The following is a 23,265-nucleotide window of genomic DNA, read 5'->3' on the forward strand; positions in this document are numbered from 1 at the left end:
TGGTAGAGTTACTGAAAATAGAAAATTATTTCTATCATCTATGATTACAGCAAATCTTCTGTATTGTCACTTCTTACCCACAAAAATATTTAATAAGTAGACATTTGTAAATGAAGCATATGGTTCCTTTTGACATCACAAAAGTTCAAGGCCATTTTCTGAATTTGTGTCCCATGGAGAAGCATGTAGCCTAGTTATGTTTGCACAGAACAATGATTATCTTACTTTTTTCTCTTCTCCTATTACCTTTTCCCACTCTCCCCATGCCTCAGCTTTATCATGTAAATATCCCAAGCCTTTAGCTTTAGGGGATACAGATTTGAGATTTGTTCTTCTCACTTGGCTGCCTCATGGATAAACCATTTCTCTGCTGCAAACCATGGAATCACAGGATTTGGCTTGCTGTAAATCAGACAATACCACAGTTCCAGGAGTTGGTGATGGACAGGGAGGCCTGGTGTGCTGCGATTCACGGGGTCACAAAGAGTCAGACACGACTGAGTGACTGCACTGAACTGAACTGAGCTGAAATCATGCAAACAAATCTGGTTCAGTAAGGTGTGAAAACAACCTGTGTCTGTTGATGCATGAATGGATTTAGATATTGTGGTATAAACACACAACGGAATATTAGTTGGCTTTAAAGAAGGAGCTCCTGTCATTGAGACAAAACATGGATCAACCTGAAGGATATTATACTGGATGAAATAAGCCAGACACAGAAATAAAAATACGGCATGATCTCACTTACACATAGACTCTAAAAAAGTTAAATTCATAAAAGTAGAAAGCAGAATCATCGCTACCAGGGTGGGGAGATGCAGGTAAGGGGACATGTTTTCAAAGAGCCCAAAGTTGTAGTTATGTAGGATTAGTAAGGTCTAGAGATTTAATTACAGCATAGTTAATAATACTGTATTATATACTAGAACTTTACTAAAAGAGTAGACGTCAAGTGCTCTCATCATGAAAGAAAATGCTGGAGATGGAGATGTTAATTAGCTTGATTATAGTAATCATTTTAGTATATACATGTATATCAAAACATCATGTTGTACATCTTAAATATATACAATTTAAATTTAATAAAAGGCAATGAATACACAAAAATAAATCTAGCAAAAGATTTGGGAGATGTTTAGTCAGAAGAATGCAAAGTGTTATTGAGATAAATAACAAAAAAGTGGAGAAATACACCATGTCTAAGACTTAGGGAGAAGACAATGGCACCCCACTCCAGTACTCTTGCCTGGAAAATCCCATGGACGGAGGAGCCTGGTAGGCTGCAGTCCATGGGGTCACGAAGAGTCAGACAAGACTGAACGACTTCACTTTGACTTTTCACTTTCATGCATTGGAGAAGGAAATGGCAACCCACTCCAGTATTCTTGCCTAGAGAATCCCAGGGATGGGGGAGCCTGGTGGGCTGCTGTCTACAGGGTCGCACAGAGTCGGACACGACTGAAGCGACTTAGCAGCAGCAGCAGCAGCTAAGACTTAGAGGACTCAATATTGCGAAGAAACCCATTCTCTTCCTAATTAGTTTCAATGCAATACAACTCAAAATTCTAGCCAGTCATTTTTTAGAGAAATTAACCAGCCGAAATGGAAATGGAAATTGAGAGTTAAAAATAGGCAAAGAAATACTAAAGAAAACTAAAGAATTTAAACCATATAACAATGCCATTAAAAGATACAGTAATTAATGAGTGGAGTATTGACACAAGGATCAACAACTGAGAAATTAAAGAGAATACAGTCCAGAAACAGATTCACAGAGGTGCAGTCATCTGACTAATGGGAAATACAGCAGGAAAAAGATGGTCATTTCAATAAATGGGGCTGGACTAGTTAGATATCAATATTTGTGGGGGGAACATATCTTCTTGATCTCTACCTCACCCAATATCATAATTAACACTAGATTAATAGTAGATCTAAAGGTTAAAGGGAAAGCAATAAATAGTTCAGGAGTAAAATATAGGAGACCATTATGAAAGATTTAGCAAAAATTTCTTAGAAAAGATACAAAAAGGAATAATGATAAAATGATAAATTGACCTATACTGATATTAAAATCTCTCTCCATCATTAATTGAGTAAAAACCAGTTGTATTCTTATTACAACATCTCATGAATTCATAGCTGCAACATATAATTACAAATCAACCTGAAAATATCAATAGAAAAATGGGCTAAAGGCCTGAAAAGAGAATTTATACAACAAAATATACATATTAAAACAGTAACATATGAAAAGACACTTGACTTCAGTAGTCATCAAGGAAATGCAAATTTAAAACATAGTACACACAGACCAAAACTGCTTAAATGAAAAGGATGGAAAAATGTCAAATAATTAGGAACAACTGAAACTCTCATATGCTGTGAAAGAGGAGGAAAACTGGCACAAGAACTTGGGGAAACTGTCTAGAACTATCTACTAAAATTAGATATATGACAGACAAAAGAGTATAAACAACATACATTCATTGATATAAATATAAAAATGGGTAAAACTAAATTATACTGCTAGGAGTGATTACTCTTGCAGGAACAATGACAAGATAATATGAGGGGAATTACAGAGTGTGGAAAATGTGTTTGTTATGTGAGGACTGGTTACTCATATTTTTCAGTTTGTAAAAATTCCTGCCAAAATTTTCAGATTTGGTTTAATTTCATAAGCTTTGCAAACACCAATGTTTACTATGTCTGATTATTATACTACCTTTTACGTCTTTCATCTGCTGGTTCTTATTTTTGATACCTTATTTCCTTTTATATCTGCTTCTCTTTGGTCTTGTGCTTGATATTGTGTTTGAAATAATTCAGAGAAATAATTTGAAGGCTAGAGTGACTTTATTTTCCTCTAAACATGTTTTTTTTCCAATTACTTTTACTTAGTATTTGGAGTCACTAGCAATGTGGGCTTGTGAGTGTGTGCTCAGTCATGACTGACTATTCGTGATGCTATGGACTGAAGCCCGCCAGGCTCCTCTGTCCATGGGATTCCCCAGGCAAGAATACTGGAATGAGTTGCCATGCCAGATCCAAGGGATCTTCCCAACCCAGGGATCAAATCCGGCTTCCTGCACTGCAGGCGAATTCTTTACTATCTGAGCCACCAGGAAAGATGGGCTCATTCTGATCCAAATTTCATGCTTGAGACTTTCCATTCCCCTCATGACTCGAAGCCAGGCAGGAGCACATGCTGAATGTCTTCTTGAACTCTGGTGTACTCTTAAACTTCTAGGAACCCTTTTAAGAAGGCTTCCTAAAAGGAAGACTTCCTCATATGGAACTCGTTTATTCCTTGTAAATAAAATTCATTTCCCAAGACCTTTTCTTATAGATATTAACACTGAAGCAATTATCCAGGTTCATCTCAACAAACTGTAGTGGGATTGCTTCCCCAAGGCCTCGTCAAAACTGATAGTAGGCGTGCTCCTGGTACACTTCTTTTTCTTTATGAGTGTGAGATTGAAGCGTCATTTCTCAGATTCCTCATCCTCATCAGGGCATCCACAGCCTTCCATTCTGTCTCCTCTCTCATAGGGACAGAAGATCCAGGCACTAATACCTTCTTCCCATCTTTAGCCAGTAGGACAAGTCACTAAGTCCTATTGACAAAGCAGTGTCTTAGGGTCCTCTGTGTCCTGACTGAATTTTCATCCTATATAGGAGGAAACTGGAGGCAGCAGAACCAAGAGACTCTGAGAGCCACATGAAGAGAGTAAGGTATGGACATCACTAGCTCATGTTGTCTCTTTTCTCCTTTCCCTGTCTTCTCTCTTCCCCAGTTTCTCTGTCTCAAAAACACAGTCACAAACATTGAAAGAGCATTCATACAATCCAATTCCTTCATATTTAAAGATAATATAAAATGTCATCTAATTCTTATAGCATGCTATAAAATGCTGTCACATGTCTTGCTGCACCTGCTTCTCAAACTTGCAAGAAAGTCCTCATGGACGAGATGAGGTAGCTCTGGGAATATGTAGAACGGCCTATCTGCGTGATAAACTGGGGCTTCCCAGGGGGCACTAGTCTTCTCTTTCTGGAAAAACACAGTATTCCAACATGTTTAGTAAATAAGCAAAATGAAACTGTGTCAAAACTATTTTACTCTAAGCAAATCTTATAATGACCACTGTACAGAAAAGTATGACATGAAAAATTTAACAAGCAGAAACTAAAATTAAATGTTTTAATGGTTTATTTTTCCATTTAATTATAAAATGAACAGTGATATTGTGAAATGCTATTGTATTAAATAATTGGCCATAAAATCTTTTAGAGATTTTTGAGGATCTTTAGGATTTAGCAAAAATTTTGTGCTTCAAACAGAGACAAGCTTTCATATGTCTGTTGCCACGTGAGAATATAGGCAAACAATACCACTAAATTCACCATATTTGTTTGTGTTGTTGATGAAAAGTTTGATCATTCCTCAGAAATTTTGGCTAAGACTCTCCTAACAGGTTCAATATCAAGATATTAGTTGAAAATATGTCGGGGGAAAGAAAAGCTTCAAATTTTTAATGTGAGATGGTTGAAATTACTGGCTACAAATTGTACTGTGACCATATTGGTAATAATATCAAACATTTTTTTAAATAAAATCCAAAGTGGCAATATTTTTCATGACACTGAATATGAGCTTACTTTTTGAAGTAATTTTTCAGTGCTAAAAAGTAAAAAATGAAGCCCATCACAGAACAGTGATTAATATCATTAATTCAATGTGTTCCCCAAAATTTAACTGGTCATCCAACACTCTACTTAATAACTTGGATACACAAGATGGTGGTCTTTGGTACTACACGGAAGTTAGGCATCATGGGACCAAAAAGGCTTTGGAAATGTTTAAAGAAGATGAGTTACTCATGTGAGGCAAAAGAAAATATTTTAACTCTAATATTTGCAAAGCTTTGATTAAATACATGGCCTTGGTTTGACACTGAAAATCATGTAACCACTCTGAATATTTCTCTGCAAAGGCATCCACAAATAATTAAGCAAATAATAATTAAATTGACTGATTCCTTTTTTAAAAACTGTCTTTGCAAACTTAATTTGGCAAAGAATAATGCAAGCTACTCACAATTGCTAAAATGCATTTATAGAAATGAAAGTAATAACCTGTCTAGATATCTAAAATTATAGAGTTGAAGCATGAATTATTTTAACAGATTTCTTTATTACCAATTATATGACAATAAAATAATATTATGTGTTATATGAACACTTTAGCTCACCTCTCCCAATATGATGGTATAAATAAAGAGCAAAAAAAAAATTAATGATACAGTGCAATGTAATATTGAAAAATATATAGCAACCTCAGAATATTGAAATTCTATTTATATCATCAGAAAAGTAACTCTAAATATAAAAATGCTTATGCAAAAATTTGACCTATATTCAAAGTACATGCATTTGCAAACAGTTCTTATCTATTATTAAACAGGAAAAAAACCTCTAAATATCACTCCTGGTTATTAGACCCACGTCTGACTTTTCTACTAGGTAATTCAAGTGAAAACAAAAGATGTCATACTAGTCAGAAAGAAAACTGCCAGATTTTGTTTCTAAATCAAAGGAGTAACAAGATACAATAATATATTTCATAATTAAATATTTATATTTTCAATTAGAATTTATTCAATATGAAAGTTACATGATCTCTAGTAGAATAGATTTTTGAGTTATGGTAGAGGTATATATACTCCATGTATTCATAAAATAAAATATCTTTGACCATATCCCTGCAGTTGAGTTTTCTTAAGCCTGATGCACTTTATACTCATTACATTTCTTGCTTGGCTCCCCAGGAATACATTTTACATCTTCTGTTCTATAATTTCTGATTGTGTATGAATAATAATTCAATGCCTCAATAAGAAATATGAAGAGGACATAAAAATTGACATGATTGATTGACAAGTGATTGGAACTGGACAGATTCCACCATTATAATGGAAAGGAGTAAGATTCTATAGTCTGAAGATGCAGTGTTGTATGGTCATGGAGATCTAGAGCTGTGAAGCCAAACTACCTGAGTTCAGAACTCCAGGAGTCTCTGTGCTTCTGTGAGCCAGAAAGCATACATTTCATTCTTCATTTGTGAGCATCATTAATGATTTTTGAGCAGGAAGAAAGCAATGATTCCAGTGATGCTTGAAAAGCTAATTCCTGAATTGACATGGATGGTAGACATTCTGCACACAAAATATATAAATCTTATTTTCAAACATGAATTCCACCTGGGAAGAGGAAAATAAAGATGCAGAGCAGATGGTTTCCTGACCTCAGTTCCACTTCAAACACAGCTTCATGGTCATCATATTTTCATAACAGCCTTTATTGTGGGGTTTTGCTTGAATAAAAAGGTTAATGGCTTTAAAACTGAAAAAAGAAAGCCACTGATTTAGAGTAATACTCCACTGGCAACATTACCATAGCCACTGAATTAATAGTGTAAAAATCCAAATTGTTACCATTTTAGAGAGAAAGATATTTTCTTTTTCCAAAAGACTCTTCCCAGGGCACTTTTCATGTCTCTGTTCCTCAGGCTGTATATGAAGGGGTTCAGCATGGGGGTCGCCACAGTGTACATCACGGCCATCACAGTCTCCTTAACAGCAGAATTATTAGTTGATGGGCACAAGTAGAGACCAATAATTGTCCCATAGAAGAGAGACACCATGGAGAGGTGGGAGCCACAGGTAGAGAAGGCCTTGCGGATACCTCTGGCAGAAGGAACTTTGAGGATGGAGAAGACAATTCGTGCATAGGACATGACGATGAATAGAAATGGGATCACAAGAATGAGTCCTCCCATGAAAAGTATCACCAACCCGTTGACTCAAGTGTCAGAGCAGGACACCTTCAACAAAGTAGATGTGTCACAGGAAAAGTGAGGAATCACATTGTCAGCGCAGAAGGACAGCCTGGCCATGAGTAGGGTGTGCAACATGGCATGGGCAGTGGTCAGCACCCAGGACAGCGCCAGCAGGGAGAGACACAGCCTGGGGCTCATGACGGCAGTGTAGTGCAGGGGAAAGCAGATGGCCACGTAGCAGTCATAGGCCATGGCCACAAGGAGGAAGCTCTCAAGAACTCCAAAAAACAAGTAAAAATACATCTGGGCCAGACAGCCTGTGTAGGGATGGATGGGACTTGGCTCTTCATATTCTGCAACAGCTTAGGCATTGTGACAGAGGAGAAGCAGAGGTCAGAGAAAGACAGGTTGCTGAGAAACAAATATATGGGTGTGTGGAGGTGGGGGTCCAGGCAAATGAGGACGGGGATGAGAAGGTTCCCCAGGACGGTGGTAACGTACATGGCCAGGAACAGAGCAAAGAACAGGTTTTGATGCTCTGGCTGGATAGGCAGGCCCAGAAGGAGGAACTCTGAGATGATGGTTTGGTTCCTCTTTGTCATTCGATAACTCTATTATTTATAAATAATCACAGACCTTAAATCCAAATATAAAAAATAAGTAATGCGTATAGCATGTGGCTTATTGTCAAATGGTGGATGAGTGAGAATTTAGGCACAGGCAGCAGGTGACGCTACTGAAACTCCCCCTTTAAAGTCTGCAATAACATTCATGTCTCTAAATTCAATAACATATCCCATTTAGTACTAATGATCACTTTTTCCTTTGTAGGACTCTCTCATCTCTTGGCCATGGTGATACCTCATGTTCCTCATGTTCCTTTTCTATTCTGGCCTCCATAACAATGTCTTCTTCACACAGTCATTAGAGGTCTTCATGCCAAGACATCATTTGAATATTGGTGATCCTCAGCATATTGTCCTGCTCTTATTCAGCCCACACCATTCTTCTGAGCTACAGACCTGGATGTTCAGCTACCTGATGACCATCTTATTTGCATGTTTCACCTTCACTCCAAGACAAATCTTCCCGATATTAGGCTTGTTGTTTCTTCAGTCCCATATTTGCTTCACTCCTAATGTTCTCTACCTCAGTGATTGACAATACCACCTACAATATATACAAGCCAGACCTGAGAGCCGTCCTTGACTCCTCCCTCTCATCATCTCTCCTTGTTCATTTACTCTGTTTCCAGTCCTACTTTCTGAACATCTCTCATATATGCCCTTCTTGACATCCTACAGCCACCATTTAGCTCAGTTACTATTCTCACCTAAACAATGTCAACGAATTTGGACTCTCTCTACTTTCACTTCCCTACAATGCCTTGACATTACCCAGAATCATTCTTTTTATAACTCAAATGTTTCCATGTCACTATTCTAACTGAAGAGTTTCCCCTTTCCACTAACACAAAGACCTTATTTTATCAGGGTTGACATGGTCCACAAGACCCTTTGAGCTCATGGCTAACCCTCTCTCTACTGCAAGTAGACCAGGTATCTCTCATTTTCTCAAAGGCAGACTACTGTCACCCATCATAGCACATCATGCTTTCATTACCTGAATGCATGCTATCCCCATCCCACTCCATTCCTTCTCCTAGGAACTCATCTTCCAGATCATTAAACATGGATTATTTGCTCTTTGCTAGATGTTAAAGATAAAAAAAAGTTCTACTTTGTTCACTGATGAACCTTAACATCTAGGACAATGAGAAGTACAAAAAGAAAACTTTCAAGCCATCCAAAAGATCACTGAATTGTTTCAACAGACACCAAAAATATGGAAGGTAGAAACATCCACTGACAGCCTTTCCAAATCACAGCTCCCTTATCTAAATCATTTGTGTTGATTTCCAAACCCTGTACTGTAGACTGTCTAGAATTTCTCTCCCCAGGTTAGAAAACCCATCTCAAGCTATCTTATTATGTGGCTTAACACTAATGTACCCAAGCAAGGCTGCCATTTTTTCCTTATAATTCAGCCCACACAATGTCAATATTGATGTGAGATTCATGTTGAAGTTTAGAGGTCATGCGTGCATCCATGCTAAGTTGCTTCAGTTGTGTCTGACTCTTTGCAACCCCATGGACTATAACCTGCCAAGCTCCTCTGTCCGTGGAATTCTCCAGGCAAGAATACTGGAGTGGGTTGCCATGCCCTCCTCCAGGGGATCTTCTCGACCCAGGGACTGAACTTGCAAGTCTTGCATTGCAGGCGGATTCTTTATAGCTGAGACAAATGTCATGAAAAAGCAAATACTAATAAAAATAACTTAAAATCTCTTGGACCCAGTGCCTGGTCTACTCCTGATACATTTCCCCACAGTGTGAATCAGGATTTGACCAATACTCACCAAGATCATAGGGTTTAAATTAGGCAAATTTGTGTTTCAACTTAGAAGAAAGATGTTTTTTATATATTAGTGAACTAAAGGGTGAATTTCTGACTCCTCAAGAACTTCCATTCCTGGGAACTAGGTGGGATCCATCTATTGTATAAAATGCCTGATTACAGAGTCCAAATCAGTCAGATATCATCTAAAAATGCTGCCCTTTAAGAAACCCACTCCTAATTACCTATTCCTTACACTTCTCTACATATTACCTCCTTCAGTTTTAAGATGATAATGCTGACATGTTCCTGCCTATCTTTCAAAGCGTCTGTAAACTTGAAATCTCTTTTGAAAATCTCTTGCAAAATATAGAGGACTCTATTATGAAATACTTACAATTACTATATTGACAGAGAGGTTAAATATGGTAGATGCTAATCAGAAGGTAGACTGACAATGTACCAAGCCTTGCTTGGGTACATTAGTGTTAAGCCACATAATAAGATAGCTTGAGATGGGTTTCTAACTTGGGGAGAGAAATTCTAGACAGTCTACAGTACAGTATTTGGAAATGAAATGATTTAGATAAGGGAGCTGTGATTTGGAAAGGCTGTCAGTGGATGTTTCTACCTTCCATAATATTTCTAGAATGTTGAGCAGGGGTTTTTTAGACACCCTGAAGAAAAACCCCATAGAATCGTATCATAGAATCTCAGTAGTCTGGATACTCAGGCTGCAAAATCCCTAAGGCCTGGAGGAAGAAATGGCAACCCACTCCAGTATTCTTGCCTCGAGAATCCCATGGACAGAGGAGCCTGGTGGGCTACAAGTCCATGGAGTTGCAAAAGAGTCAGACATGACTGAGTAACTGAGCAAAGGCATGGACTCTCCAGCCTAACTTACCAAGTATGTCTGAGGATGACTTCAGAGCTTTAACCTGGGGGTATTCACCTTTTATTCATTATAGGCATATGGAGATAGACTCTGCAGTCATCACCTGATTCTACAACATCCCTTTAGTCATTCTGTCTTCCTGGGCCTGAGGGACATTGGGTCCCAACGGATACTAGGACTTGGAAAAACTCATTAATAACAAAGTAAATTTTATTGCTTCTCTGGGACAAATCCCCTAGGAGGTCTAAGGCAGATATTTCTTAATTATTAATCATCTTTGGGTAGGGGAACAGGCAACAGAGGATGCAAGCTCATGCCTTAATCCCACAGGAATACTCCTCTGGCTGTGCTAAGTCGCTTCAGTTGCATCCGACTCTTTGTGACCCTATGGACCGTAGCCCACCAGGCCTCTGTCCATGGGATTCTCCAGGCAAGAATACTGGAGTGGGTTGCATTTCCTTCTCCAAGGGATCTTCCCGACCCAGGGATCGAACCCGTCTCTCTTACCTCTCCTATATTGGCCAGCGGGTTCTTTACCACTAGTGCCACCTGGGAAGCCCACTCCTCTGGCTACCATCGCCCAAAAGAGCTCTTTCTTCTCTAGGTTCTATATTATTTTCACTGCTGAAGTATTTGCCTTCCTCTTTTAGAGGGAAATATAGGAGAACATTGACGAAGATATAGCAAATATCCTTAGACACTAATTATAAAATAAATATTGCTAAATTGGACTGTTTTGCAATTTGTTGTTGTTATTCAGTCCCTAGGTCATGTCTGACTCTTTGCAACCCCATGGACTGTAGTACACCAGGCTTCTCTGACCTCTGCTATCTCCCCGAGTTTTCATGGCCACTGAGTTGGTGATGCTATCTAACCATCTTATCCTCCATCACCTCCTTCTCCTTTTGTCTCCAATCTTTCCCAGAATCAGGGTCTTTTCCAATCAGTCGACTCTTTGCATCAGGTAACTAAAGTATTAGAGCTTCAGCATCAGTCCTTCCAATAAATATTAAGGGTTGATTTCTTTTAGGATTGAGTGGTTTGATCTCCTTGCAGTCCAAAGGACTCTCAAGAGTCTTCTTCAGCACAATTCAAAAGCATCAGTTCTTCAGCGCTCAGCCTTCTTTACAGTCCAACTCTTACATCTGTACATGACTACTGGGAAAACCATACCTTTGACTATATAGACCTCTGTCAACAAAGTGATGCCTCTGATTTTTAATATGCTGCCCAGGTTCATCATAGCTTTCCTTCCAAGGAGTAAGCATCTTTTAATTCATGACTACAGTCATATCCACAGTGATTTTGGAGGCAAAGAAAAAAATATATCAATACTTTCACATTTTCCCCTTCTATTTGCCATAAAGTGATGGGACCGGATGCCATGATCTTAGTTTTTTTAATGATGTATTTCAAAGCAGCTTTTTCACTTTCCTCTTTCTCTCTCATATTTCTAAATGCCCACCATTAATTGAATGAAAGTCAACTACCAAGTTGAAGACTACATACATCTGACAAAGGACTTGTAACCAGAACCTATAAAGATCTCCTACAAATCAAATGAAAGAGATAGATAACCCAATAGAAAAATGGGCACAAGATAATGTACAAAGAGGATACAGCTCTGGAGAATAACCATATGCAAGGGTGCTTAACTTTGTTAGTCAGCAGGGAAATAGAGATGAAAACCACAACGTGATACTACTATACACTTACCAAAAAGCTCATAGGAAAAGGATGGGGAAAATACCAAACCATGTTAAGAATGTGGAACAAGAGGATTCCATTGTTACAAGGAGGGTAAGTGTGACTGGCAACTGCTTAGTTCTGTCTTCTAAACTAAACAAGCACCTGCCCTATAATCCAGAAATCCCATTCTTCTGTAGAGATGCCCAGGAAGAACAGGGAGCTTCAGGATTCATAACAGCCCAAAACTGTTCATCAGTGGTAGAATGGATGTTGTTAATGGCTTATTCACACAATAGAACTCTACACAGCAATGAAAGTGGACCACCTACCACTGCACACAGCAATGTGGATGAATGTCACTGTCTGAAAGAGGGAGACAAGAAAGAGAACAAAAGGTGCACTTCCATTCGCATAGGTCCAAACATGGGTAAAATTAATGTATGCTGTAAATTAATTATTAATTATTAACAACTAATACTTAGTCAAGTGGGCCTTAGAAAGCATCACTACGAACAAAGCTAGTGGAGATGATGGAATTCCAGTGGAGCTATTTCAAATCCTGAAAGATGATGCTGTGAAAGTGCTGCACTCAATATGCCAGCAAATTTGGAAAGCTCAGCAGTGGCCACAGGACTGGACAAGGTCAGTTTTCATTCTAATTCCAAAGAAAGGCAATGCCAAAGAAGGCTCAAACTACTGCACAATTGCACTCATCTCACACACTAGTAGTCATGTTCAAAATTCTCCAAGTCAGCCTTTAGCAATACGGGAACCGTGAACTTTCAGATGTTCAAGCTGGTTTTAGAAAAGCCAGAGGAACCACAGATCAAATTGCAAACATTCTCTGGATCATGGAAAAAGCAAGAGAGTTCCAGAAAAACATCTATTTCTGCTTTATTGACTATGCCAAAGCCTTTGACTGTGTGGATCACAATGAACTGTGGAAAATTCTGAAAGAGATGGGAATACCAGACCACCTGACCTGCCTCTTGAGAAATCTGTATGCAGATCAGGAAGCAACAGTTAGAACTGGACATGGAACAACAGACTGGTTCCAAATAGGAAAAGGAGTGCGTTGAGGCTATTTATTGTCACCCTGCTTATTTAACTTATAGGCAGAGTACATCATGAGAAACGCTGGGCTGGATGAAGCACAAACTGGAATCAAGATTGCCAGGAGAAACATCAATAACCTCAGATATGCAGATGACTACCCTATGGCAGAAAGTGAAGAGGAACCAAAAAGCCTCTTGGTGACAGTGAAAGAGGAGAGTGAAAAAGTTGACTTAAAGCTCAACATTCAGAAAATGAAGATCATGGCATCTGGGCCCATCACTTCATGGAAAATAGATGGGGAAACAGTGGAAACAGTGTCAGACTTTATTTTTCTGGGCTTCAAAATCACTGCAGATGGTGATTGCAGCCATGAAATTAAAAGACGCTTACTCCTTGGAAGGAAAGTTATGACCAACCTAGATAGCATATTGAAAAGCAGAGACATTACTTTGCCAACAAAGGTCCGTCTAGTCAAGGCTATGGTTTTTCCATTGGTCATGTATGGATGTGAGAGTTGGACTGTGAAGAAAGCTGAGTGCCGAAGAATTGATGCTTTTGAACTGTGGTGTTGGAGAAGACTCTTGAGAGTCCCTTGGACTGCAAGGAGATCCAACTAGTCCATTCTAAAGGAGATCAGCCCTGGGTGTTCTTTGGAAGGAATGATGCTAAAGCTGAAACTCCAGTACTTTGGCCACGTCATGCGAAGAGTTGACTCATTGCAGAAGACTCTGATGCTGGGTGGGGAATTGGGGGCAGGAGCAGAAGGGGACAACAGAGGATGAGATGGCTGGATGGCATCACCGACTCGATGGACGTGAGTTTGAGTGAACTCCGGGAGATGGTGATGGACAGGGAGGCCTGGCGTGCTGCAATTGATGGGGTCACAAAGAGTCGGACACAACTGAGCGACTGAACTAAACTGAAATGAGTATTTAGATAGCTAATATATTTATTATTATTATTAAATTAACTTATTTAATGGCATAAATTAAATTAATGCTATTAATTTAATAGCAAGAGACTGACTACCCCTGCAGGAACAGCAACTAGCAGAGATTCCTGCAGGGCTAGTAAAGTTTTTGATCTGACTGCTGGTTACTCATGTTTGTTCAGTTCATAAAAAGCCCTGCCAAAATCTTCACCTTTGGTTCTATATCCAAAAACATCCTAAGCATCCTTGGTTTTTCAGTTCATGTCTGATTATTATGCTATCTAGAGTCCTCAATGACTTAGCAGATAAAGAATCTGCCTGCAATGCAGGAGACACAGGTTCAACCCCTGGGTCAGGAAGATCTTCTGGAGGAGGGCATGAAAACCAATCCATTATTTCTGTCGGGAAAATCCCATAGACAGAGGAGCCTGGCAGGCTACAGGCCATAGGGTCACAAAGGGTCAAGCATGACTGAAGCAACTGAGCACACACACACACACAGAGACTTCCTGTAGGCTTTCAGCTACTGGTTCCTGCTTTAACAATCTTATTCCCTGATGTGTTTGTTTATCTTTGGGTTTATGCCAGATACTGGGTATTGAAAGGAAAGCACTTGAAGTCTAAGATGGTATTATTTTTCTCCAAATATTTTTTTTCAATTGTTTTTCCTTAGTACTTGGAGTCAGCAGCAATCTGGAATCATCCCAATCCAAATTAGTTCTTGAGATTCTGTGGGCCTCTGCTGACTCTAACCCAGGCTAGAGCATATGTGTGTTGTTCTCTTCAATTATGGTTTATTCTTACACCTAGGGCACCTATAGTGCCTGGTGTGAAGTTGATTTACTTCTTGTAAACAAGACCCATTTCCCAAGACCTTTGCTTATGGATACCAACTTTGGAAGCAATTATCCAGGTTCATCTCTACAAGCTGTCTCGGGATTGCCTCCCCAAGCCGTCTCCAAAACTGATAAATAGATCTGACGTGGCTCCAGTTCAGCTCCTCTCTTCATGAGCCCGGTATCCAAGGGTCGGCTCTCAGATTCCCCAAGCTCATCAGAACAACCACAGTCTCCTTCTCTTTTTCTGCAGGCACTGAAGTTCCAGGCACTGATTCCATTCTTCCTAACTTCAGCGAATGGAGTGAATCACCAAGTTCTATTCAGAAACAGTGCCTTAGTGTCCGCCACGTCCTGACTGAATTTTCATCTGCCTAGCAGGAAAGTGGAAGCGGCAGGACTAGGCAGCCCTGTGACCAACACAGAACAGTGGGAAAGGTCTGCACATTTCAGAAATATTCATATCCCCTGCCTCTCTCATCCCTTTCTTATCTTCTCTTCTCCATTTACTCTGTCTCTCTCACAAATATACTCACATATTTTGAAAATCTTCATTATCGTCTAACTCCTTAGTATTTAAGGTAATTAACAATCCCTCCTATCTTGCTAGCGCTCTAGTTTTCAAAGTGCTATCACTAGCCCTGTGGCACATGATTCTGAAATGTATAAGAAAGGCTTTACAGGTGAGATGAAGAGCTCAAGGAGGTTTCATGCCCTCCTTGGGGTACTTCTGCTGAAAAGCAGCACTGGAGGGACAGAAGGACAGCTTTGAGTTTGGAGCCCTCTTCCGTAACACCTCAAACTATCTCCCCTCTCCACCCGGCCACACTGCAGAGGAGTTTATGTCTCCAAAGTCAGCTGACCCCACATATGCTCCAAATCCACTGGCTTTTACAAAAAGAACAGTGTTTCCCAAAGTGTACAACCAGAACCATCAAAAAGGACTTTGTTCACAGAGTAAAAGCCAGTATTTCAAGGAAGGGAGCCAGAAAATAGGCTTTTATTTAGTTTTAAAGCATCACAGGTGACTCTAATGGACACTGAAGTGTAGGAGACTCCTGTGTTGAGGGCTGAAGCAGAGGTAGCAATTCCTCAGGTCCTCTGAGCTTTCCCAGCCCTCATTCTTGCCTTCTTCCCTCTCTCCTATCAGGCAGATGCCCCAAAGGATCCTGAATCCAAGCAACAGGTTGCGAAAGGAAACAGTTTCTGATGAGGTCTAAGGAGGTGGAAGACCTCTGTCTTCATGGCAGAAACAGGTGGTGGCCAGATGTGCTTAGGGTTGGGGTCACCGAGAAGTCACCATGGTGCACCTTTCATCCTCACGTCAATTTGGGGGGTCTTGGGATGAGCCCATCAGTCCCCCACCTTCTCACTAAAACTCTGTTTTCTGATAGACAAGCATCCTCTTCAACTTGAAGCCTCACTTACATACTGTGAAAGATAAATAAGCTTATTCACAGTTTAGAACCATGGGTGCAGGACATGAGTATCAAACAGCAGATGTGGGAAGCTGTACGTGCAAAAAAGTCTCTAGAGAATGTCCTAAGGATTACTCCCACCTTACTCAAACACCAAAGGACCACCACATGACTACTCTATAATTTGGAATCTTAATGGTAAAAGAGAAATGAACCTCCACCAAATGTTTGAATCACCTCTGAAATGATCACTGAGCTCACTCTATCATGCAGCCTGTTCAAAAGCTTTCTGTGAATTACTTTCCCTCTGCCAACCCCTTTGCAGGCACAGCACTTTAGTCTTCTGGAATGTAACCTGACCTTTCTGCCTCTTTTCTATTTTCTGAACTGAACAATCCACAACCCTTTGCACGTGAAGGCCACAATAATACCTTCTTTACTTTTCTCTCCTCCATGTAGATAGCACCAAGAGGACAGCTCCACATGAGTCTCCACCTTGACATTCTGGGTCATTTCCTGCAGACAAGGTGGGCTGAGGCTGTACCTAGGTGAGTGGGGAGAAAAGCCATGTCCAGGATAGAGTCAAGACTGGGGCCACTGATTCTTCTTGGTTCTGAGAGCAGGGTTTCCTACTGAGCCGGGGCGGGGATGGGAGGTGTTACTCAGAAACATTGAGAAATGGTAAAGGATAGGACTCCTTTTGAGCGCCACCCCCCGCCAATAACATCATCTCTCCATCCACTTACACAGGGCTTTAAGGATGGCGGAATGTTTCAACATCTAGCATTTCAGATCTTTTCTAAACGCACAGAGAGGTAAGCATTTTTTGTTTTGGCTGTTCTGAGCCTTTGTCGCTGCACGTGGGCTTTCTCTAGTTGAGGCAGGCAGGGGGTACTCTCTAGATGCAGTGCGCAGGCTTGTCATCGCTGGGGCTCTTGTTGCAGAGCACAGGCTCTAGGCACACAGGCTTCAGCAGTTGCAGTATGTGAGCTCAGTAGCTGTGCCTCACGAGCTCCAGAGTGCTGGCTCAGTAGTTGTGGCACAAGGGCTTAGTAGCTCCCTGGCATGTGGGATCTTCCTGGATTAGGGATCGAACCTGTGTCCCCTGCATTGTCAGGCAGATTCTTAACCACTGGACCACCAGGAAAGTCTGAGGTAGGCATCTTTACTCTTGTTTAATGTGTGGTAGAGTGGCTAGGGTGTGGACTCCAGAGACACAGAATGGGACTCAAATCCCAACTCTGTCACTGACTAGTAGAAGGAATTTGGGAAATTCATTAACCTTCTAAGTCTCAGTCACCTCATCCACAAAATGGGGTAGTAAAAACAAATAGTATTGTTGTGCAGACTAAATAGAAGAGACGGATGGATAGATAGTCACAACACATTATCTGAGCAAACAGGGTAGTGGTTTGTTTGTTTGTTTTTTTAAAAAAGAAAGGTTGTCCGTGTTACTTGGGGTTTAGACATAAACTTCTGACTCAACATCTCAAAATGACAGTGTATGTATGCCTATGCTACTTTCTCCATTTGTCTCATTTTTTCATTTGCCCATTTTCTCTCCTTCCCCCGCTGTGTCCGCAAGTTCATTCTCTAGATCTGCGTCTCCTTTCTTTCCCTGAAAATAGGTTCAAAAATACCATTTTATAGATAGCTGGTGAGAAGTTACTATATAACACAGAAAGCCCAGCCAGGGGCTCTGTGATGATCTAGAGGGGTGGGGTGGGGGAGGGGAGGGAGGCTCAAGAGGGAGGTGACGTGTGTGTTGATTTGCATTGCTGTATGGCAGAAGCCATCGCAACATTGTAAAGCAATTTCCCTCCGATTAAAAAATAAATTTAAAAAAATCTCAAAATGAAATGCTAATTATGACACTGAAAGAGGAGAGCGAAAAAGTTGGCTTAAAGCTCAACATTCAGAAAATGAAGATCATGGCATCCGGTCCCATCACTTCATGGGAAATAGATGGGGAAACAGTGGAAACAGTGTCAGACTTTATTTGGGGGGGCTCCAAAATCACTGCAGATGGTGACTGCAGCCATGAAATTAAAAGACGCTTACTCCTTGGAAGAAAAGTTATGTCAACCTAGATAGCATATTCAAAAGCAGAGACGTTACTTTGCCAACTAAGGTCCGTCTAGTCAAGGCTATGGTTTTTCCTGTGGTCATGTGTGGATGTGAAAGTTGGACTGTGAAGAAGGCTGAGCACGGAAGAATTGATGTTTTTGAACTGTGGTGTTGGAGAAGACTCTTGAGAGTCCCTTGGACTGCAAGGAGATCCAACCAGTCCATTCTGAAGGAGATCAGCCCTGGGATTTCTTTGGAAGGAATGATGCTGAAGCTGAAACTCCAGTATTTTGGCCACCTCATGAGAAGAGTTGACTCATTTGAAAAGACTCTGATGCTGGGAGGGATTGGGGGCAGGAGGAGAAAGGGACGACCGAGGATGAGATGGCTGGATGGCATCATGGACTCGATGGACATGAGTCTGAGTGAACTCCGGGAGATGGTGATGGACAGGGAGGCCTGGCGTGCTGCGATTCATGGGGACGCAAAGAGTCGGACACGACTGAGCGACTGAACTGAACTGAACTGAACTTGTAGGATAAATTCCAAGAAGTGCAGCAGAAAAAAATAAAATGAAAGTAGGTTCTCACTAAATGAGGTGAGACATAATTTTTAAATTGGAAAAGACATTACAAGTCAGATAAATCAACGAAGGAGAAACATCCTTCACGTTTCAAATTTTAAAAATAGCAAAATATGAATAGTTGTTATCTATCTTCCCATAGTGGAATACACTGTAGTTCCTAAACAGAGTTGGTTAATTTTAACTTTAAGAATAAAGAAAAAATTATGCAGGTAGAAATATAGTTTATTTAAGGAGGAAAAATAGGTAACAAATTACAATTCTGAATTGGAGAAAGCTCTTCATCTCATTGTTGACTGAATAAAGATGACTAGAAAAAAAAGTATGCTCACTAAAAATATTAACAGTAGTTGCATGGCAGAATTTGGGATGATGTTTACTTTCTTTTGATTTAAATTTTTCTGTATTGCTTGACTCACTCACACTGGAATTTTTTGTTTATAATCAATAGACTGCAATGTATTAGAAACTATTTTGGGAAAATGAATCCCATGGGACTTCTTTTAAAATTTACATCTGAAATTATTGAAGAAATTTCAACAAATTCCAGATAACAGAAATAGACAATAAGTGAATATAAGTTTAAGGTGGAGGATAATGCAAACAAATCATATCAAAAAAACCCAAATCATACAAGGATGGCATATAAAAAAATAACAGAATAACAGATAAACCTCATTTATAAATGTGGCTACAACAGTCTAAATTAAACAACTGGAAATCAATTTCAGTATTTTATACCAGGATTGGAAGTGTTTCAATAGTATCAGAGCTATTAATGTAACAGACACTGAAAAATCATTTGATCAGAAATGAAAATACATAGATAATTATTAAAATAATGTTACCAAAACACAAATAAAAGAACAGTTGTGAGGGACTTCCCTGGTGGGCCATCAGTTAAGACTCCCCACTCCCAATGCAGGGGCATGGGTACGGGTTCAATCCTTAGTCAGGGAACTAAGATCCCACAAGCCAAAACAGTCACCAGATATATACATCCTCCTGTGCTTAAACATTTTAATGATCCTCACTGCACTTAGAATAAATTTTTAAACTTATAATAAGGCTCTGAATGACCTGACTCCCTGCTTACCTGTACAATCCCATATCTCACCATGCTGCTCTCCAGCCAGCCCCAACTATATTTAATTCCTTAAATACAACAAAAGTACAGCCTGGGTCCTTTGCACATAGAACTCTCTTTCTGCAATGCTCTCAATATTTCATAGACTGACTTTTTTTCACCCTTCACATATCAAATAATAAAAATAATCAAACATAAATAGTTGTTATCTATCAGCATAAAGTATAATTCAATGTATCTTATTTACATACTCTTTTATTTTTTGAATTTAAAAAATTTTTATTTCTTACATATTAAGTTTTCAAAAGGAAAAAATACACATTATGCTATTTTCATCCTATTTGTATGCCTGAAAGGTATTTGGTAAGAAGCAAAACATTGATCCCATGTGTGTATGCTCACTCAGTTGTGATCGACCCTTTTGCAATCCCATGAACTGTAGTGTCGCCCACCAGGCTCCACTGTCCATTTCCCAGAATACTGGAGTGGTTGCCATTTCCTTCTCCAGGGTACCTTCCCAATCCAGGGATCAAACCCACATTACTTGCATCTGCTGCACTGACAGGCAGATTCTTTACCACTGCACCACCTGGGAAGTCCATTGCTCTCACATTTCCCCCTAAATAGACAGTTGTCTCAATGCCATTTACTAACTAATACAAAACGTATCTCCTGGTAAAAATGCTCCCATAATAATCAACTAAACCCTCCATGTTATTTGGCCTGCATTTGAGTTTCTGTCCAATTCTATCAACCTGTTTATTCCACCAGTATCACACTATTTCAGAATCTTTCATATTTGGCAGAGGAAGAATCTCCTTATTATTCTCTTTCCCAGCATTTTCCTTATTCTCACACTTATTTTTAGATTAAAGTTAGATGAGAATTTTCTTTCTCAAAAAACCTGTTAGAATTTTGACTTCAAATGAGTTAAAATTGACATTAATTCAGTAGAATATGTATCTTTGGAATCTTAATATGCTTACCCATTTATTGAATTTTTATCATATGCTTCTTTGGAGGATTTAAAGACTGATCCTTGACTGATCCTTGCTAACATTTGGGGGGGTAGTGAAGGGTCTTCGTTGCTACACAGGCTTTCCTCGAGTTGAGGTGAGTGGGGGCTACTCTCTAGCTGCAGTGTACAGACTTCTCTTTGCGGGGGCTTCTCTTGCTGTGGAGCACCGGCTCCAGCTGTGCGGGCTTCAGTAGTTGCGGTTCCCAGACTCCAGAGTGCTGGCTCTAGTTGCGGTGCACCGGCTGAGCTGCTCAGTGGCATGTGAGATCTTCCCGGGTCAGGGATCAAACCCGTCTCCTGCATTGGCAGGCGGATTCTTTACCACTGAGTCACTAAGGAAGCCCTGATTCTTGTTAACATTTTAACACACAGGTTTTTTTCAGTTGTTGATGCGGATGGGATTATTTCACATTATATTTTAATCTTTTTATTCATGAGTATTGTTATTGTACAACAATAATAAGGAATAGTTCTTGAGCATTCACTGCAGGCCAGCTATCTATGTTAAGCACTTTATTCATTTTATTCTCACCTTAACCCATTTTTCACATGAAGAAATGGGATCTTAAAGAGCCAGGTAACTTGCCTCACGTTTCAGAGTTAGAAAGTGTCAGAGCCCAGACTTAATTTCAAGTGTTTCAAAATCTCTTTTTATTTCTAGTAGCATTTCAGTTGATCATTTTAGATTTCCTGAATATATCATCTTATCAGCAAATAATGGTAATTTTTACATTTCCTTTCTAATATTTTTACCTTTTTCCAATTGTGTAACATCAGTTTTCTTTTTTTTACTGAAGATACTTGTTTTAAATATCATTAAATCTACAGAATATCATAACATACTGATCTTTAAGGACATCAAGAGAGTTGTAACAAGATGTGGTTTAAAATAAGATGTAGGCATTATTCCTATTATATTGAGTATGCCAGGCTAGAACTTGCCAGAATGACTAAATTGCATGAAGATTTTCCATGTCTTGTTTTTGTGTGTTACATTGTCTCTGATACCCAAAAAAATGTATAAAATTTAGCTTAAGATACTGTTCATGTTAGGAAAACAGTTGATTTTGCTTATTTTAATGCTTTTATTCAATTGAGGGCATATAGTAAACATCTGTGTTGTGTTGCAGTAAGTTGGGGAAATGGATGGAAGCAACCATAGTACAGTCTCTGAGTTCCTGCTCCTTGGGCTGTCGGAGAGTCCTGAGCAGCAGCGGGTCCTGTTCTGGATGTTTCTGTCCATGTACCTGGTCACAGTGGTGGGAAATGTGCTCATCATCTTGGCCATTGGCTCTGACTCCCGCCTGCACACTCCCATGTACTTCTTCCTGGCCAACCTCTCCTTCACTGACCTCTTCTTCGTCACCAACACAATCCCCAAGATGCTGGTGAACCTTCAGTCCCAGAACAAAGCCATCTCATATGCAGGGTGTCTGACCCAGCTCTACTTCCTGGTCTCCTTGGTGGCTCTGGACAACCTCATCCTGGCCACAATGGCATATGACCGCTATGTGGCCATATGCCGCCCACTCCACTACACCACGGCCATGAGCCCCAGGCTCTGTATTTCACTACTTGCCCTGTGCTGGGCACTCTCTGTCCTCTACGGCCTCATTCACACCCTCCTCATGACCAACGTGACCTTCTGTGGGTCCCGGAAGATTCACTATATCTTTTGTGAGATGTATGTCTTATTGAGACTTGCATGTTCCAACACCCAGATCAATCACACAGTGCTGATTGCCACAGGATCCTTTATCTTCCTCACCCCCTTTGGGTTCATGGCCATGTCCTATGTCTGGATTGTCAGAGCCATCCTCCAAATACCCTCAGCCTCTAGCAAGTACAAAGCCTTCTCCACGTGTGCCTCCCATTTGGCTGTGGTTTCCCTCTTCTATGGGACCCTTTGTATGGTATATCTGAAGCCTCTCGACACCTACTCCATGAAGGACTCAGTAGCCACAGTGATGTATGCTGTGGTGACCCCCATGATGAACCCTTTCATCTACAGCCTGAGGAACAAGGACATACACGGAGCTCTGGGAAGATTCTTCTTAGGAAAGTCTTTCAGAGGTTGACTTGAGCATAAATTTGGAAAGGGCATTACAGTGGAGATTAGAAATTTCCTTCACCATGTCCAAGGCATTATCCTATGTGGGGTATAGGATAGATTTAGCTCAATATAATCTCATATGTCTATAATGAAAAAATAGACAAAGTACAACCCAGTGTCCACCAAACCTGACCAGCTTTGACAATAAATAAAGTACCACTAACAAAAAGTGCAGGTTCGATCGCTGGGAAGATTCCCCTGACATTGAAAATGGTAACCTACTCCATTATTCTTGCCTGAAAACTTCCAGAGACAGAGGATTCTGGTGGGCTACAGGCCATGAGGTTGCACAGAGTCAGACATAACTGAGTGACTAACACACACACAC

General features: G+C 40.1%; 2 protein-coding genes across 2 annotated transcripts; one reads left to right on the plus strand and one right to left on the minus strand.

Moving 5' to 3' along the window:
* Positions 1-6,499: 6,499 nt before the first annotated feature.
* On the minus strand, positions 6,500-7,449 carry LOC120866656 (olfactory receptor 1468). The gene is given in 2 exon segments (XM_040244450.1): positions 6,500-7,173; positions 7,176-7,449. Coding segments are annotated over 2 exon segments (948 nt in total).
* A 14,474-nt stretch (positions 7,450-21,923) lies between these two features.
* Positions 21,924-22,902, plus strand: LOC120866198 (olfactory receptor 1D2). Its single transcript, XM_040243757.1, has one exon. The coding sequence runs from the start codon at positions 21,967-21,969 to the stop codon at positions 22,900-22,902; it is 936 nt and encodes a 311-aa protein (XP_040099691.1). The 5' UTR covers positions 21,924-21,966.
* The last annotated feature ends 363 nt before the right edge of the window (positions 22,903-23,265 follow it).

This window comes from Oryx dammah, unplaced genomic scaffold (genome assembly GCF_014754425.2).
Source record: "Oryx dammah isolate SB20612 unplaced genomic scaffold, SCBI_Odam_1.1 HiC_scaffold_8, whole genome shotgun sequence".
Lineage (NCBI taxonomy): Eukaryota > Metazoa > Chordata > Mammalia > Artiodactyla > Bovidae > Oryx > Oryx dammah.

Bases quoted from the DNA above. Each gene is read 5' to 3' on its own strand.
- LOC120866198 (XM_040243757.1), top strand. From the start codon at position 21,967: ATGGATGGAAGCAACCATAGTACAGTCTCTGAGTTCCTGCTCCTTGGG.